This window comes from Pseudophryne corroboree, chromosome 1 (genome assembly GCF_028390025.1).
Source record: "Pseudophryne corroboree isolate aPseCor3 chromosome 1, aPseCor3.hap2, whole genome shotgun sequence".
NCBI classification, from domain to species: domain Eukaryota; kingdom Metazoa; phylum Chordata; class Amphibia; order Anura; family Myobatrachidae; genus Pseudophryne; species Pseudophryne corroboree.
Window position 1 is genome coordinate 912,912,314 of NC_086444.1, and position 19,542 is coordinate 912,931,855.

A 19,542-nucleotide genomic window follows, 5' to 3' on the forward strand; every position below is an offset into this window, starting at 1 on the left:
TGAGGATAAATATATAAGGAGGACACATCTGTAGTTTATTTTAATTGATATCACTAACTTCTGATGAAAGTGTCAATTAATTACATTATTTGCGTAAAGTCGTGTATTTTCCAGAACTGTGCAACATGGATTTTAATTTTCATGAAAGCATTTTTGGCTGCTATTTAAGCCTCGTGCATTTTATAGAAGTCATATAATCTTCACCCTGGAGCAGAATCAACAGCCATTCAGTTTGGTTTAAACAGATGAATGGTTAAATTATTACAAGCTTTGAGAACCCTGGCAGATTAGGCAAACAGAGCATACACAGTAATTATAATTTTTTCCTGTTGTGAACTTAATCCAATAAACATTTTTTAGTCTGGGTGGAGACCTTCAATGGCTATTTTTCACTCATTTTTTTCTGTCTCGATTTTAAATGCTTAAAATGTTCTAGCTTTACAAATATGAAAAAGGCTATTTCACATTTCATATATGACATTGGTTAAAGGAGATAGAAAGGTCTACCCATAGAGATGTTTTACTACTAAACACTGCTCTTCCCAGCTCTCAGAACAGTGGACCAATGGCATGATGATCTAATGTTCGGATACTCACCCGAATGACATCTAACAGTTTATTCACAATCACCGGTAACAAGAGAAATGTGAAACTTTGCTATTCAAACACATTGTAAGCTTGTCTTCTGTAGGGAGCACCCATTGGATAGTGTTCTAAACACATAGGGGGATATTCAATCACAGGGAAACCCATTCATTTCACATTTTATGTGGATTCAATGGATTAGCATGTTAACCCAGGGTTTACCGCGTGGGAAGCTGAATAATTGAATAGCTCCAGACGTGAAGCTTTTCCCTGTGCGGCAAACCCTGTGTCTCATTGTATTCCCCCCTACGAACCCCATTTAACAACAATCCATAACCCCTTCAGCGAACGCTGAAGAGGTTATGGCCTCCTTTCAGTATTTAAGAAACAGCAGTAAGCTTAGATTGCTCAACTATGGATGGTGATAACCAGTAAAGGGGATCCAGCAACAGCCTTCCGGCTTCAGCAAAGGCTTCCAGGCATTGCCGGGTCCCTCCCGGGTGAGAGTGTAATGTGCATGTGCTGGCAGGCTGTCACACGTGACAAAACAGCCTTTCGCTGACAGCAACAGAGCATAGAATGCCACAGAGGGGAGGGTTGTTGCTGAGTGATCACACACAGTCTCCCTTCTGCTTCTGCCTGACTGACAGAGGCATTCAGGGGTGCAGGAATGGCCTGCATTTCCAGAAACGGGGACGGCAAGGCCAGGGTCTGTGTCTCTGGGTGCATAATTGTCCTTGCAAGGTGCCCTGTGATGGCCAGCCTGAGTAAGCGATGTTGATCCCAGGCTACGACCTCGATTACAGTGCTGTGTTTGCAAGTGCAGCAAGGTGGCGTCTGTCACCTCCTTCTGCATTTGAATTTTCAGTGGACAGATTTACAAAACCGCTTGTGTGTGGTTTTGCAAATCTGTCTACTGCTGAATCAGGCCCTCAATTCTTACCAGTCTTCATGGTGTTGCAAAGAACAGGTGAGTCACAGTACATTGATGAGTTACAGTACAGTACATCATCATCTTTATAAGATCAGGTGTTTTGTATGAGTTAACTTCTGTCCTCTAACCTTCTGTAGTATAAAAAATAATCACCCATTTGAAGGTCAAATGTGGACTTGGACTCAGTGTAAAGGTTAGAGGGTTTAGCCAATTGCCCCATTTCATTATCATAGACAATTTTATAATACTAATGTCTATAGCCTAGGTACCAGTATAGCTGCATAATGTTAACCTACACTACCAGAATGTCCAAAATATTGTGAGCGAAGTGTCCGATCCTGGGGCTTGATGATGCAATTTGTTTTGCCCCGTCCTTAATTTTACAGTGCCACAAATAGCTGCTTTGTGCAGAAGAGGCAGAGCCATTATGACACAATCCCATTCAAGACAGAATACTGGCTACTCAACTCTCCCCACAGCTGGTGAAAACTCCTTGATTTGGGGAACTTATGGGTACATTACTAACCTTGGTTTTGGATCGATTCCAAAACTGCTGGAAACAGACAGGTATAGATGGCACATTTGTGTCTAAAAAATTAGCATTTACCATCTGTCGGGTTTTAAATGAAAACCGATGTCGATGTCAGTTGGTTTTTGCTGTTAAGTCTTCCAAATCCGTAACTAGCCCTTGACCTTTGAGCCTAGGCTGGTATTGGCAAATAGGGGTAAAAACAGTGTTGGGTTCCCCCAGTGCTTAAACGGGGCCTAGAGAGGTTGTGAAAATGATTGCCGCGGTGCAGACTAAGGGAGAGACTATCTAGTGCTGCCCGCTTCCTCTGTTAATGTAGGAGGTGGGACAACGTTATCAATCAGACACAGCAGGGAATCCAAATTCAGTTGACAGAACGCAGTTCTGCCCCGTTGTGGACCACTTTAACCCCTGGGTTCTCCTTGTTTTCCAATAAACAGTACCAGGCTGAAACAGCTGGGGTCTGATGCAGAGTGTGAGGTCCTCCTGCCAAACTCTCCTTCACATCTACAGTACTTCCTGCTATTTAGCCCCCTATACAATTAATTTCTCATTGATCTCTGCATACAGAGCACAGTGTATATAATGCTACAGATAAATTTATATGGAATGATCTCACAATACTAGAAATCATTTATAATATATGTTAGCAGCACTGTAATATATATACATTTCATTGTATAAGGATATCAGTGTGTGTATACTGTATTTGTGTACACCGATCTTACACAGTGCATTATACTACACATTGTTTTATTATAGTGTCCTTTTAATCCTACAACTTTACTTTTCCATATATAGACTTAATTGGTGTCCTTTAATTTGTACCTATAATTTGGAAAATTTGAAGGCCGTAATAAGGCATCTAATGTTCTGTAATTCACCTGAAAAAACCTACCAATATCTGGTAGTTATTAATATATACAGTAAAGAGTATCTACATCAATATCCCCTAGTCAGATCATGTACTTTTACCGATATTTTTACACATTATTTTTGTTATCTCTTTAAGTAGTACGTGTATCTACAGCATTAGTACCCATGTAATGTTATTTATGCTGCTATCATAGCAGCTTCCTACACATTGAGCTTCCACATTTAGCACTACACCCATTGCAATTATGGCAGACCATGATTAATGCTCATAGAAACCTGCACAATGGAACTGTCTGCTGTTCAGGAAGTTTCCACATACACCAATCATGAATATTTACAACAATGACACCATTCCAAATCCATTCAAAGGAAAAGCCTCACAGCGTCTTAGAGTGTCTGCTGAGGCTTTACAAATCAGTGGCCACATGAATCTGTTTCGCTATATTTCACTTTATTCCCCACATTTCTAGGAATAAGTTTTTTCATTTGAGGATTTATGTTGCATATATTTGTATTTGTGAAGAGATGTTTAAATGACTGCTTATCAAATAAAGTTCTCTTGAAACACATCTTTTCTACATAAGTACAAAAAGATTAAATAATTCTATGTGAAAAGTGGAGAAACTTGTAGGATCTTGTTTATCTCTTACCTTGCTCCATATAAACCTTGTTTCATACCTCAAAAAACTCTTTTTTTAATGTGTCGTATATGCCTCACTTAGTAGATGCTAAATTAGCACACAACAGGGCTGATTCAGTTGTGGTGCGCGCCGCCTGCTGGACATCTAAAGGAATGGGCGTCTATCGGAGCTATTCAATTGTTCATCCGATAGACGCCCATTACCCACTTCACACACAATTTTCTGCTGCTGGGTACATTGGGCTCCACAAGGATAGACATTGGGGTGTAGAGTAGGATCTTGATCCGGAGCACTAACAGGCTCAAAAGCTTTGACCTTTTTCCCAAGATGCACAGCGTCGCCTCCTATATCACCCCGCCTCCGTGCACAGGAGCTCAGTTTGTAGTTGGTGCTTGCAGTGCAAGCATGAAACAGGAAGAGCTGCTCACAGCAGCTCTATGAAAGCTTTTTCTGAGAAAAAAAGAAGACTACAAGGGCTGCAGCAGAGGCACAGATTGTGCTGAATGTCAGTAGACATTGCCTGCTGCAGCTCCATCTCTCCCCCAGCGGCGCTGTACACTCCCGTGCCCTGGTTGCCGGGTACCTACAGCAGGAGGCTCCAGTTTTCTTCCAAGTTAGTCACACATGGCTGGGACTCTCCGGGATCGCGTGGCCGCACTTCGAAAGGAGGTAAGTGGGTCCCGCTCGCGGGTCCCGCACTTTATCCCGATCCAGCGCGCCCGGTGGGAGGCGGGCCGCGCGCGCTGGCGGTGGACACTGTGGCAGTACAGGCGATCCCACTAGATCACCAGGGCATGGGTTCAGGTCAGATTTTCTCTCTAAACCTTTTTTACAAGTAGCCCGCAGTACCCGGTGGTTTTGCCAGCAGAGGGGATAAGGCTTAGACCTGGAGCCCCTCCCCCAGCCCCAGGGCGCCATTTTCTGCAAATGTTCCCGCCGTGGAGCTGCATATCTGTCTCTCCCTCACTCCCTGTCAGTGTTTGGGTGCCATTATCCCTCAGCTTACTGTTCCTGGGAATGCTTGGGCAAATCCTCCTATGTAAAGCCGCCTGGTTGTCAGTGCTGTGACTTTACAAGACACTTAAGTATTCTACCTGCCTTTTTTAGTCAGTGTTAGTTAAGAAAGAGTGCACTTAGTCAGGGTTTCCTAGTACAATTACCCTGTGATATACATCCAATTCTTACTGTGTACTGTTATATCTATTGTTATATAGCTGTGTAAGCTAGTCCAGTGCAGTATTATTGTTAGTAATAACCTCTGCATTGTACAGACTGTGACTATTTGTGTGTGCATTTGATAGCTGAGTGGTGTCCATTTCGTGTCTTTCACTCAACCTGCTATCCCTATATTCTATAACCTGAGGGGGCTTGGTGCGTCAGGTTTTATCTAATATAGGATTTTCACAAAGATATACTGTATTACGTATTTTTCTCTGTGATTTAGTCACCATATCTCTCCTTTATCTCTGCTGGTGCTGACTACACTGCGCAGGGGTTTGGGCTAGAGGTATTGTGCTGCTGACAAATTGTACTGTGTTACCTGATACTGCAAGTTATATCATGTCTGCTTCTGAGGGTAACGGTTCTGGGGCTGAACACACTGCCAGTGTTGCTGAAGCCACAGATACCTATGCGGAGAATATAGCAGCTTTGGGCTCTGGTTCTGGGTGCTCCTTGCCCCCCAGTGGGACGGTGGCAACGGGGGCAAATAATGACCCTCCGAGGACCGCTTTTTCCACGCTTCTGCATACGCTAGTTCATAAACTAACACCCCCTATGGGACCCCCAATGCCGGTGCAACTGTTTATGGTCCCTGCAGCTAACCCGCCGTGGGCGAACGATTTATCTGCTCAAATAAAGAAGTTGAACCAGTCCCTGACTACTAAAAAGTCTGACCGTCGTTTGCCTACGTCCAAGGAGTCCTCTAAGCGAGCTCTTGTCTCCTCACAATCCACTGCTGTCACTGACACCTCGTCGGATGAAGACTGCACTTACACTGACCCTATAGGTTCTGACTCAGATACGGCTGATGGGGAGGGTGGTTCACATGTGGATGTTCCTGATCTTTTGGAGGCATTAAGTTAATTTTACAGATTACGGATGATCCCGAGCCATCCATTCCTCCTAAGAAACCAGATAGGTTCAAGCGTCAGAAGGTGATTAAACAAGTTTTACCTCACTCTGACCACCTAATTGATATACGTCAGGAACCCTGGGAAAACCCAGGTGCGAAGTTTGTGCCTCAAAAGAAGATGCTGGCTCGCTATCCCCTCGCGCCACAGCTGTCTAAGAATTGGGAAACGCCTCCAGTGGACTCACATGTGGCTAGGATGGTGGTTTCCTCAGCTCTACCGGTCGCCACCGTCACGTCTCTAAAAGAGCCTACGGATAAACGTGTGGAGGGTTGTCTGAAAGAGATTTACACCCTCACGGGTGCTGCACAAAGGCTCACTATTGCAGCTACTTGGGCTGCAGAGGCCGTTGAAGCATGGGCCTTGGAGTTAGATGCTGAAATCTCCTCTGACCATGCTAGACAATGCTTGTCTTATATTGTCACAGCTTCTCGTTATATTAAAGAGGCAGCTTCTGATGCCGGTATCCTGGCAGCCAAGTCCTCTACTACGTCAGTCCTGGTTTGCCAGATATTGTGGCTGAGATCCTGGTCTGTGGATCTGGACTCTAGAAAAACCCTGGAGATACTCCCTTTTAAGGGAGATATTCTGTTTGGGGAGGATTTAAATAAGATTGTGGCTGACTTGGCTACTGCCAAAACTTCCTGTCTGCCAAATACTGCTCCTTCTGTGTCGAAGGCTAAAGGTACTTCCTTTCGCCCCTTTCGTCCTTCAGGTAAAGCAAAAGGTCAGGCGTACAACAAGCAGGCCCGCACTTCCAAACCTGGTAAGCCTAAGCCCAAAAGAGCCTGGGCGGCCCGTCAGCCAGCTTCCAAGACAGATATGCCTGCCGCATGATGGGGCGGGCCTCCCTCTGGGGGATCCCAGGGTGGGGGGCCGGCTTCTAGGGTATACCCAGGAATGGTTGAAGACCACTTCAGATGCCTGGGTATGGGAAGTCGTCACGCGAGGTTACGCCATAGCCTTCAAAAACCGACCCCCTCATCGATTTTGCCAGACAAATGTCCCGTTGGACAAGACAAAGGCAAACACTCTACATTCGGTGGTACAGACCCTCCTGGATACAGGAGTCCTAGTACAGGTGCCTCTTGCGCAGAGGGGCCGGGGGTACTATTCTCCGCTGTTTCTAGTCCCGAAACCGAATGGGTCCTCCCGGCCCATTCTCAACCTCAAGGCATTGAACAGGTTTGTGAAGGTTTCCAGGTTCCGGATGGAAACCCTTCTCTCTATAGTTCTGGCCTTGGAACCTGGGGACTTCATGGTCTCCCTGGATATACAGGATGCTTACCTGCATATTCCTATAGCAGTGTCTCATCAGCAATACCTCAGATTTGCGATTGGCAACTGACATTACCAGTTTCGGGCGTTACTTTTTGGTTTAATAACGGCTCCGTGAGTCTTTACAAAAGTCATGGCGGTGATGACGGTGGTACTCCGCCGTCAAGGGGTCAGGATACTGCCGTATTTGGATGACTTGTTAATCCTGGTAAATTCACCAGAACTTCTCCTGCGTCATCTAGATGTGACGGTCCGGTTTCTACAAGCCCACGGGTGGCTCATCAACTGGAAGAAGTCATCCCTGATCCCTGCTCAGAGCATGGTGCATCTGGGAGCACTATTGGACACTCACAACCAGCGGTTGTTCCTGTCTCAGGAGAAAGTCCTGAAACTTCAGGACAGGATTTGTTGCTTCCTATCTCGTCCGCAAGTGTCGATACATTCGGCGATGCAGGTGCTGGGCCTCATGGTGTCAGCATTCGACATGGTGGAGTACGCTCAATTTCACTCTCGCCCTCTTCAGAGGCTGATTCTAGCCAAATGGGACAGCTTGCCTCACCGGATCAGGTCTCAAATGATCTCATTAACTCCGGAGGTCCGTCTGTCGCTGCTCTGGTGGCTCCGGGACCAACAACTGTGCACGGGCCGTCCTTTCTGGATATCCGACTGGGTCCTGTTGACGACAGATGCCAGTCTAAGAGGTTGGGGCGCGGTGCTGGAGCAACACTCCCTTCAGGGGCGGTGGACCAAGGAGGAGTCCCTCCTCTCGATCAATATTCTGGAGTTGCGGGCGGTCTTCAATGCCTTGAACCTAGCCCAGCATTTAATTCAGAACCGTCCTGTTCAAGTACAATCGGACAACGCCACCACAGTGGCTTACATAAATCATCATGGCGGCACTCGAAGCCGCCTAGCAATGAAGTAAGTCTCACGGATTCTACAGTGGGCAGAACGCCATCTACCGGCCATATCGGCAATATTCATTCTGGGAGTCCTGAATTGGGAAGCGGACTTTCTCAGTCGTCAGGACGTGCATGCCGGCGAGTGGGGCCTCCATCCAGAAGTGTTTCAACTCCTAGTGGAAAGGTGGGGCCTTCCAGATGTAGATTTGATGGCATCTCGTCACAATCACAAGGTTCCGGTCTTCGGAGCAAGGACAAGGGATCCTCAAGCAGCATTCGTGGATGCGCTGGCGGTACCGTGGAGGTTTCGGCTGCCGTACGTGTTCCCTCTGGTGTCATTCCTGCCCAGGGTAATTCGGAAGTTCAAGCAAGAAAAATTAATTCTGCTTCTCATAGCTCCAGCGTGGCCCATACGGCACTGGTTCTCAGACCTGCAAGGCCTATCGTCAGAGCGTCCAATTCTACTTCCACAACGCCCAGACCTCCTCGTTCAGGGCCCCTGTGTCTACCGGACCTAGCCCGGCTGTCTTTGATGGCGTGGCTCTTGAAGCTTCCGTCTTAAGGGCTAAAGGGTTTTCTGAGGCGGTCATTCAAACTATGTTGCGGGCCCGGAAACCGGCTTCGGCTCGGATTTACTATAGGGTCTGGCATTCTTACTTTGTTTGGTGCGCATCTAAAGATTATGATGCTTCCAAGTTTAGTATAGCCAAGTTGTTGGCTTTTCTTCAGCAGGGCCTGGACTTAGGCCTGCGTCTGGTCTCCCTCAAGGTTCAAATATCTGCCTTGTCAGTGTGGTTTCAGAGAAAAATTGCGACCTTACCTGATGTGCATACCTTTACTCAGGGTGTGTTGCGTATCCAACCTCCCTATGTCCCGCCTGTGGCTCTTTGGGACTTGTAGGTGGTTTTGGTGGCGTTACAAGAGTCTCCGTTTGAAACTCTTGGTTCAGCTGATCTTAAGTGGCTTTCCCTTAAGGTGGTGTTTCTGCTGGCTATTGCTTCAGCTAGAAGAGTGTCGGATTTGGGTGCCTTGTCTTGTAGTTCCCCATATCTGATATTTCACCGTGACCGGGCGGTTCTTAGGACTCGTCCCGTGGTTTCTTCGTTCCACCTTACCCAGGAGATTGTGGTTCCGGCACTTGTTTCGCCTGATCTGTCTCCCAAAGAGCGGTCTTTGGATGTGGTACGGGCTCTCCATATCTATGTGAAGAGAACTGCTTCTGTTAGGAAATCTGATTCTCTCTATTCTGTTTGGATTTCACAAACGGGGCTGGCCTGCTCACAAGCAGACTTTGGCCAGATGGATTAGAATGGTGATTGCACATGCTTATGTGAGGGCTGGTCTGTCAGCTCCTGCTCACATTACGGCCCATTCTACTTGGTCTGTTGGACCTTCTTGGGCAGCCTGCAGTGGTGCGACCCTTGAACAATTGTGCATGGCGGCTACATGGTCCTCAGTGAATACGTCCATTAGGTTCTATGCCTTCGATACCGCCGCTTCCCATGATGCTTCCTTTGGACGCCGGGTTCTTGTGCCAGCTACAGTGCGTCCCCTCCCATAAGGAACTGCTTTAGGACATCCCCAATGTTTATCCTTGTGGAGCCCAGTGTGCCCCGCAGCAGAAAACGAGTTTTATGGTAAGAACTTACCTTTGTTAAAACTCTTTCTGCGAGGTACACTGGGCTCCACAAGACGCCCACCCTGACGCACTTAGCTTCTTTGGGTTGGCATGGCATTTTTCGCTGACACTTCTCCTGTCGGGAGAGTGTGGTGTTTGTGGCAACTGGCAGTTGTCGTCTTTTACTTGCTACTACATTGGGCTGGTTAACAAAACTGAGCTCCTGTGCACGGAGGCGGGGTGATATAGGAGGCAGCGCTATGCATCTTTGGAAGAAGGTCAAAGCTTTTGAGCCTGTTGGTGCTTCGGATCAAGATCCTACTCTACACCCCAATGTCTAGCCTTGTGGAGCCCAGTGTACCTCGCAGAAAGAGTTTTAACAAAGGTAAGTTCTTACCATAAAACTCGTTTTTTCTTGCAGCCTCCAGGGGTGCAAGAAAAATTGTGTTTAAAGTCCGTAGTTTGGGCACCAAAGCGCCTAAACCTGGACTTTTAGATGCCCAAATGGCAACTTTAGATGGGTTTAGCCGTGTAAAATGCTAATGGGTGTATGATCAGAGTAACAATTGAATAGCTCTGATAGATTTCCATTAGCATAGACACCCAGCGGGAGGGGGTCGCAACAATTGAATCTGCCCTACTCACTTTTATCCATTTAAAATCTGTGGAGCCCAGTATGGGGTTCACAGTCTTTTTGTTGAGAATGAGGAACATGATAGTGTGGTTGAATACTGTTGGCTGGTAGCGGTCTCCAAAAAGTAAATAGTAGAGTAGTAAGGAGGTAAAATGGAAAAGTTAGAAGAGAAAAAAATTAAAGGAGAGGCCAGAAGTGCAGGTAGAGAGGAAATGTGGAATAGGGAGGTAATACCAGGAAGAGGAAGAGGAAGAATAAATTGAAAATTAATACAAAATAGATGAAACACATATGGATTAAAAATAGCAAATAATCTTGTATGTGTGGTTGACTGACTAGGATTATAGATAGTGCAGATGGTAACAGTGTAGAGTAGACTATTAATGGACATTAGGGAGGGATGAGATTTAATTATTATTTGGGCACCCGTACGTGCATAGTGCCCATCATTTTTTAAGGGGCAATATGCAATTGTTTGTTCCGGTGCTGGGCAGTCAATGCTTTTCACGCTGATCGCACTCAAATAGACTGGGTTTAGCCATGCAAAACCTAACTTTAATACTGGGCGTGATGCAAAAAGTGCCATTTGGGCACCCAAATGGGACACTTTTTGCACATTTCTGCTCACCACCTCATGAGGCTGCAAGCAGAAATGATGCTTACACCTTCATTGGCAGAAACAGTTGAATAGTTGCAGTGGGGAATGCACGGGTGCATTGGGTGGTAGAAACAATTGAATAGTTGCCCTCGGGCACACATGGGTGCACTGGATGGCAAAAACAATTGAATTCTGCTCTAAATGACCATGAAATGTTAGGAAAATATAAAATGTAAAAGCAAAGATACTGGATATGGGATTTTATTTTAAATAATCCAGTGGAGTAAAATCATACTTGCCTACTCTTCATTTCTCCTCTCCTGGAGAAGCCTGGAGAAGAGAGGCTGCAGAAGACTTCGGGGGACAGGGGCGGGCTGTGACATCAAGCCCCGCCCACACACCGGGAAACGCTGAGATTTGCGGGTCCACCGGTAGGGGGTGGGTCTAAAATGACAGGATTTGCATAATTTTAACCCCATCCCCACCTCACGGACCCGCAAATACTGGAGATTATCTCCATCCTGACCTACCTACTCTTCCGAGGGTGCAGGGGGCTACCCCAAAAAACGGCAGCCTCCCGATGCTTCCAGGAGAGTAGGCAAGTATGAGTAAAATAAACAGGTAAGAAAATAATGATGTGTATTACAAATTAATTGCAAATATACAAAATATAGAGCATGAATGAAAGTGTACCCCCCTTACCTTTTTCAGTCATATTGCAAGATAAGTATAACAAGCATGTATTTTCATGAAACTAGTCTCAGAAATCTAAACCAAACACAATACATAATCCTGTGATTAATTTAATTATGCCCTTATCTAAAGCTCCCACTATTCCACTATTATCTGTTAACTTTACAATAAATATGACATGCGTAAGTCTAGCTAGGTACACTTTTTGAAGTTATTTTAAATAAAATTAGTATTTTATCTTACATAAAATAATAATTCATTCCCTCTTAGATACAGTATGCATCTGAGCTGTAACTCACTTCCTCTCTTATAGCCACCTATAATTCCCTTTTCTCCCGTGTTGCTATTCACCTATGGAATTCCATTACACACCTGAGCCTACACTTACCCAGCCTCAGGTGCTATATTCAGTACTGTGTAGATTAGCCTTCCAGTTAAGGTTTAGTGTTTTATACAGCATACAGTGTTTTTTCTTGAAGTTTTTTTCACTCCAATCAGGGCATTGTAAAAATAAAAAAAAACACCAGTTGAGATGATTCAGTTCGTCCGTCTTTACATATAACAAGATGTAAGATTGTGTTTATAATATAGCCATCATCTTCCAAATTTGGGGGTATTTAATATGTGCTTGTTAACTCATGCTAATGGCTAAAACACATAATACCAGTGTTTGTATTGTAATGAAGAAGGCACGCCACCAAAACAATTAACTTAATTAATCCCCTATCCATAGCGAGTACAGTAGCTTTGGTAAATAACGAAGCTTCTTTATATAATCCTGCCTTTAATTACTTAGTTCAAAACTGATTATGTTTATAAACTGAATCTTTCAGTCTAGTGGTCAATCAGTTTCTGAGTGATCTTATTATTTCAGCTAGCTTTGCCATCATGTGAACGTAATACTGTGTCTGCTTTCTTTTCCTGTGAGTGAGATTACAGATTTCTGTCCCCTAACCTCATTTGATATGGGGTTCCGCATGTCTCCACTAGTATCTCCTTTTTCTGGGGTTTACCACTAAAATTCTGTACATAAATATAAATCAAACTATTAATTCATCTAATTAAAAGGTAATTCAGAGACATTAGCACATGAACAAATAATAATCCAATAATATATAAAATATTATTATTATTATTAATAATAATAATAATAATAATAATAATAACAACTAACACTAAGTTTTACATAAAAAAAATAATTAAGTGACGCTAAATAGCTCTTTGACTTATTTATTTGGGTTGCAACCCACATCTTAATTGTAGGCATTACAAATAATAAAACATTACACTACAATATTTTATTGAATTACACAACCAAACATAATAAATACATAGACAGTGCAGAAGGTTTGACTTAAAGGCACACTAAATATCTTTTTAGTATTTATTCCCTTGTATTCGTCTGTATTCGATATAAAAAATAGTCATCATAGCCAACATTTTTCGATCATCCATTAATCCCCTTATGTCCTACCAAAGCCCTTTTTTCTGTCTCATTCATGTGTGATAATCTTTTACAAAGTAACAGATTGAGACATGGCTTAAAAGCAGGAAGGGGTCTGACATAATTGGAGAAGTAATATAACATCGGTGGGGGTGTGGGAAGGCACAGACGAAGAAAAAAAATGAAGTAATTAGGAAAAAAGAGGATAGACACAACTTAGTACATACTATGAATACTAGATATGGATACTATAAATGCACCTACTTATTATTAGGAACAATTAAACTAATATATGTGTATGGCCAGTGCATATATATACGAGTGAGCTACATAACATGATATGGTTTAAAATAAATAAAAATCACCATTTTCCTTTTTTATTTACTTTTAGGGTTGAACTCTAAGTTGTTTTACAGTATATCCTCAGGAGACAGTATGGGTCAGTTTCAGATTAACAAAGGTGGAACCCTAAGTATTATTCAGACATTGGACCGAGAAAGCCAATCCTTCTATAGTCTGGTGGTTCAAGTTCATGACATGGCTCCTTCTCCAGCGTATAGGTACACCAGCACAGTGGAAGTCTCCATCATTTTGTTGGATGTCAATGATAACCCACCTAGCTTCATCTCTCCAAAACTCACTTATGTGGAAGAGAATACACCCACAGACACTATTGTATTCCGAGCCAAAGCCACAGACCCAGACAGTGGCCCAAACTGTTATGTCCAGTATTCATTACGGAGCTCGCTGGGGAACAAATTCAGTATTGGAAATATTGATGGTGAGGTGCGTCTGACAGGGGAGCTAGATCGAGAAGATATCTCCAACTATACCTTAACCATCATAGCTACTGACAAAGGAGAACCGTCACTTTCTTCTACTATGGATGTCACCGTTATTGTGCTTGATGTCAATGACAATAACCCACACTTTTCACAGAGTCTCTTTAAAGTGGAAATTAGTGAAAACACCCTAACTGGAACAGATCTCATTCAGGCGGTGGCAACAGATGCAGATGATGGCATGAATGGTATGGTTCGTTATGCTATTACAGATGGGAATCCAAGAAATGAATTTAGGATTGATTCTGTCACTGGAGTAATATCAATTGCCAAACCTTTGGACCGAGAGAAGAAGTCTTCATACTCGCTAGTTATTCAGTCATCGGACCGTGGAAGCAGCCCACGGACTGACACAGCAACAGTCAGCATTCTTCTGTCTGATGTTAATGACGTAGTTCCTAAATTTGAATTATCCCCCTATTCAGTTAATGTTCCTGAAAATTTGGAGACATTGCCAAAGGTTGTTCTGCAGGTAAGTGTAACTTCAGAACTGTCTGTTAGAGATACTGTATCTCGTTTCGCCAGCACAAAACTCAACAATATTAAATGCATGAATGTAAAGTTTTCTAACATACAACATACATGGACAGGTACTACAATGGTAAACAGACTAATTATTAGTGACGCTGCTAATTATACATTAAGATAATTATGTTTTTACTAAATATTCTGTTGAACACATGTATATACATTTTGTGTGTAAACACAATCCAGTTTCTGTTAAATTTGTATTTATTAATGAGTGGTACAGTAGCTACCATTAATAGTTTCATCAAGGTTATTTAGCATGTGTAGATATCAGTGGAAGAGTGTCTCTAGTAGTCCAAGGGGCATACAGTATTCACTGTATCATAAGCCACACCTTTAATGTGGATGTGATCAATATTTTTTGCGTAAATTTACAAAGTGAAAATTAATATTTTCACACATATTTACTAACAATCTCTTGTCAGGAGGCAGGTTCTAATAAGAACCCACCGTAGTGAAGAGGTGGAAGCGCTGTGATAGCGGTTCATGTTGCATTGGGGCTATGACTAATGTCGGAAATGAAGGTATCATGGCAGATATGGAGATAGCTGCTGCCTGAGCCGTAACTAGACTTTTTGGTGCCCTGTGCCAGAAATAGAATTGGCACCCCCACCACATTTTTCTATATACAATATGTATATTTGACACAATTCCTCTGTATACCACATTCACGCACTCAACCCGAGAGCTTGCCACAATACCCCTAATTAAATAACACATTTCTAAATATAGCCACACCCAGGACTCAAAACTACAACCTGCTGCATCCCAGCCAAACACCCCACCCAACGAGCTACTTGATCACACATAAAAACTGAGATTTCTAACTAAATTAAGCTACGTGTACCCTGTAAAAAAAATAACCAGCACCATAATTGAGAAGATCCATGCAGTGTGCAGCCACACATTCAATCTCTTGCAGCCACACACTGCATAGATCTGCCCAGCAGCAACACTGATCACCCCTTCTCAAAGTACAAGGTAAGCTTCAAATAGTTAGACTGCTCCAGCTTGGAATTTTCTAGCTTTCTATGTAAGGTCAGATAGCTCAATGAATAGATTGTCCGACTGCAATGTCATAGGCAATGGGTTTGAATCCTGGGCACGTCAGCATCCCGAAATGTAATAAAGGACAGATTGACCACCAAAAGCACTCAAGTCAAGTCCATGAATGCTGTATAGCTATTAGCGACAAAAGGGGTTGGGGTTGAAAACAGGGCGATCAGGAGATGCTGGGCTTCAAAAAGTGGGGAAGCTGCTAGTGAAAGTAATTAGAGAATTCATAATTGACAAGTGCTGCCAACAGCGCCCACTACCCTGCAGCACTATGTTTCTTCATCAGTGGTATTCAACATGCGTCCCTCTAGCTGTTGGGGCACTACACATCCCAGCATGCCGTGACACAGTTTTAACATTTCTTAACAGCAAAACCATGGCAGTGCATGCTGAAATGTTCATTTTTACAATAGCTGGAAAGTCATACTGTATGTTAAATAGCCCTGCTCTACATGGTTTACTTGATTAAAAGGTCCACTCCCACCTAAACACATCAATTTCCCCATAATGTATGTATCACTACAATTTACTAAAGGCTTAATGCAAGAAATATCCTGGATGTCTCCTGCTTTCATGTAAGTAATGCAGAATACTGCTTTCCCTGTTTTTGTGAATGTGGGCAACTGTCTTCTCTAATTTATCAAGTTTCAAAAAAGCTAACTTTTTGGATCTTGATCTTCCAATATCTAATGCCATCTTCAGAAGGATTTAGCTGTTGTAACCAATTACAAGTCTGCATTTGCACACATGCAACCCATGCGGGTAAATCTGCATGTTTCATGCCAGCAGTGTTAGACTGTCTGTGATAGAGAGAAAAAACACTGCTAAATAGCCTCAGATTGATAAATGGCAAATTTACACTAATTCAAATGTCCACATTGTTGCGGCAATATGGAATGTTATTTCTTGGGTATTACCAGGTCTATTAATACATATAATGATGCTAAATCTTTTGCAGACATCTGAGTCCTGAGGGTGCAATTTGTAATCTATATATTTTCAATGATCTCTCAAACTGAACAATGTAATCCCAATCCTGCAGGGAATAAAGCAGAATGTGAAACAATAAAAGAAAATACATTATATTTAATCCTTCCATTTCTTTAGGTTGTAGCAAGAGATGACGATCAGGGTATAAACAGCAGGTTGACATATGCACTGGCTTCCGGCAATAAAGATGAGGCCTTCAAATTGTCGTCTAATGGTCAGCTTAGTATTGTGAAAAGCCTGGATCGAGAGGTGAAAGACCAATATGTATTACTGATCACAGCTACTGATTCAGGTACATTCCATTCTTCTTTTTTATTGCAATATTTTTTTTTATTGTTGTTAACGCTGACCTTTTTCTATTCAATTGTTGCAAAAATGGCACCAAATTCACTTGACTCAAAATAATGAAATAATTAAATTAATATAATTTTCCACTTACAGTATACTGTATAGTTTATTTCTAAAGCTTCTTAGCTACTGAGATGTGAGAATAGAAGTGAGAGATCATGAAACCTCATCTGCAGAACATGTTTTGTGCAGTAAAAGAAAAGGAAAGTTGCAGGTTTGTGTTTAGCGATAAATAATTATATATGGCCAGTCGATGAATGAAATTGGGAGTGTGCACTTCCAGTTGGCAATTTTGGTTTTGTGCTCACAATCTAAAAGCAGTGGGAACAAAGTCAGCAACATTTTCAACATTATAAATCTTTTACCTAAATGTCTTAGATGATTTCCATCTGCACCATCATTATATATCAATGGAAGAATATAGTGTTCTTAAGCACCGCAGATCTGACCTTTATCACCTCAGCAGACAACAATGTAAAAGCACAAATTAGTGATGTTAGCATCATTTGGTGTAAATCCTGTAACCACAAATTGTATAGTCTGTTAATCTGTCATTACAATACATGGGGCCTACATTCTTTCTCTTACTCTTCACACAATGTTCTGTCTTGTTTTCACCCATTTCCTCCCTATTTGGTACCCTAAAATACTATATCACCTCTAGGCATTTGGTGCCTAAATCTACCTTCCTTAACCACGTCTAAGTGTATTTATTTATTTATTTATTTAGATAGCATTACAGACTGTGTATCCATTTTTGTCACTAAGGGTTGCATTCAATTGATGTCGGATCCTTTCCGACGGAAAGGATCTGACATTTGAGTATTCAATTCTGTCTGATTTTGCCTTGACAGATTTGGCCGTTCGCAACAATGCCAATCTGTCTTTTTTAACAGTCAGATTGACATTGTCGGAAACGGGGCTAAAACCTGTTGGATATGGCCGCGTTTCTGACAAAAAATTGGATCCACGGCTATTCTGCCAATCCACGTGTTTTCTGACAAATCAAAATTGCCAACTTGGAAAGGACTGAATAAGTCGGAACAGTTTCCGACCTAAAAAAGGCAGAAACTGACGTCTTTCCGAGAAGACGTCAGTTTCCGACTACAATTGAATACACCCCTAAATGCATCAAAGAATTTAAAAGAAAATGCTTAAAAGATTGATCATCCTCATGTTTATACCACTCCCTTCCCTGATTGTAAAAAAAGCCACAAACCTCATTAAAGCTGATGCCTCTTTCCTGGAATGAGTCAATCCAAGATCCGTCCCTTCTACTTTTTGCCACAAAATTGTCAAAATCCATAGCTTCCTTACCTAGCAGTACTTATTAATGTTCATAATATCCCACATTTACTACCACGCCTTCCACAATACTGATTTCGTTTCCTGTTCATAATGCCAATGCTTGACTCATTTACAACCAACACTTTCCATTTCTGTTTTATGTGCAATTCCTTCTATCATTTATTTTAGGCAGTAGGGATGGTGTAATGGTTAGCATTACCGCCTCACAGCACTGAGATCATGGGTTTGATTCCCACCACGGCCCTAAGTTAGGCCTCCTAACTGTGTGGAGTTTGTATATTCTCCCCATGCTTGTGTGGATTTCCTCTGGGTACTCCGGTTTCCTCCCACAGTCTAAAAATATACTGATAGGTTAATTGGCTACTGACAAAAATGAACCCTAGTCTGCAAGTGTGTACGTGTACATGGGCAGACTAGATAGGCCCATGTGGTTCTTATCTGTTGTCAAATTCTGTGTTTCTTTTACCCTCCTGAATCAAATTTACATTTGTATTCCTTTTTCTTTTCTGCTCCTACATTTATTACTGGCCGATCTTGCAGTAAGTTCCTGTGTGTCTTTGATGCTCCATGGATAATCCATAGTTGTCTATTCTTATGCAATATCCAGGAGATTTCTGCACTAGAGATTCCTGCACTTACCTGCATGTGACATGGGTGTCACTTGCTATGATGTAGCAAATTAGTGGCATATCATCAATGGGTGCAGACTGTGCAGTGCAAACAGACCCCAAGTCAGGTAGGACCCACGCTGCCCACCCTGCACCCACCATCTGCATGCATTGTCCATCAGTGCGGCATGCTGCATCTATTATACCAATTATTTCCTCCTAAAACAGGTTTTAATCTACACAGGGGACTTAAAAGGCTTGTTAGGCTCCAGTGCTAGGGAAGGGTGGGGGGTGGGGTGGGGGTCTAGTGGGCTTTGTTTCTGTAGAAAATCTCATTGTTATGCAACTTTGCACCACCCATTTAATGAGGTGAATGGCATCATAAAACCATGCCCATTTCAGTAATCACTGAGGTTGAAACCAAAATAGCATCATCATATGCCTTACCCTGCCCACTTAATGACATGGACGGATCAAGTCATTCCTACCTTTTTTGTTTTCTTCTTGGAAGAGAAGTCTAAAAGTCAGCAAGTATGTACTAATAACTAGGGAGGCCAATCCCGGGCCGTTTTTTCAATCCCGGGATTTGGGACTGAAAAACGGTCGATCCCGGGATTGCAGTAGGGACCAGTGAAGGTTGTAGGGAGCAGCGCTGTAGGGAGGTTGTAGGTAGCGGTGCGGGAGGGAGGGAGGGTGTAGGTAGCGGTGCGGGAGGTAGGGAGGGGGTAAGCAGCGATGCAGGAGCGTGGGTGTAGGTAGTGGTGCGGGAGAGAGCGTGTAGGTAGCGGCACGGGAGGGTTGGTAGCGGCACGGGAGGGAGGGTGGGTGTAAGTAATGACACTTACTATTAGGCGGGCGGCCGCGGCAGCCATGGACACACTGAACGCGGCGGCATTTCAAATGAAGCGCCGGCTGCTAGCCAACCAGAGCTGGCGGACCGGCAGCCAATCAGGGAAGCGGCCGCAGCAGTTGCTCCTGATTGGCTGCCGCTGCTGCGG

The 19,542-nt window shown here is 43.3% G+C and overlaps 1 protein-coding gene across 1 annotated transcript in view; it reads left to right on the forward strand.

Moving 5' to 3' along the window:
- Positions 1–19,542, forward strand: part of FAT4 (FAT atypical cadherin 4) — a 312,949-nt gene that overhangs the window by 212,342 nt on the left and 81,065 nt on the right. Inside the window, exons 5-6 of the mRNA XM_063920304.1 lie at positions 13,256–14,178; positions 16,398–16,572. Of these exons, the coding sequence (XP_063776374.1) occupies positions 13,256–14,178; positions 16,398–16,572 (1,098 nt within the window). The remainder of the gene's footprint in view (positions 1–13,255; positions 14,179–16,397; positions 16,573–19,542) is intronic.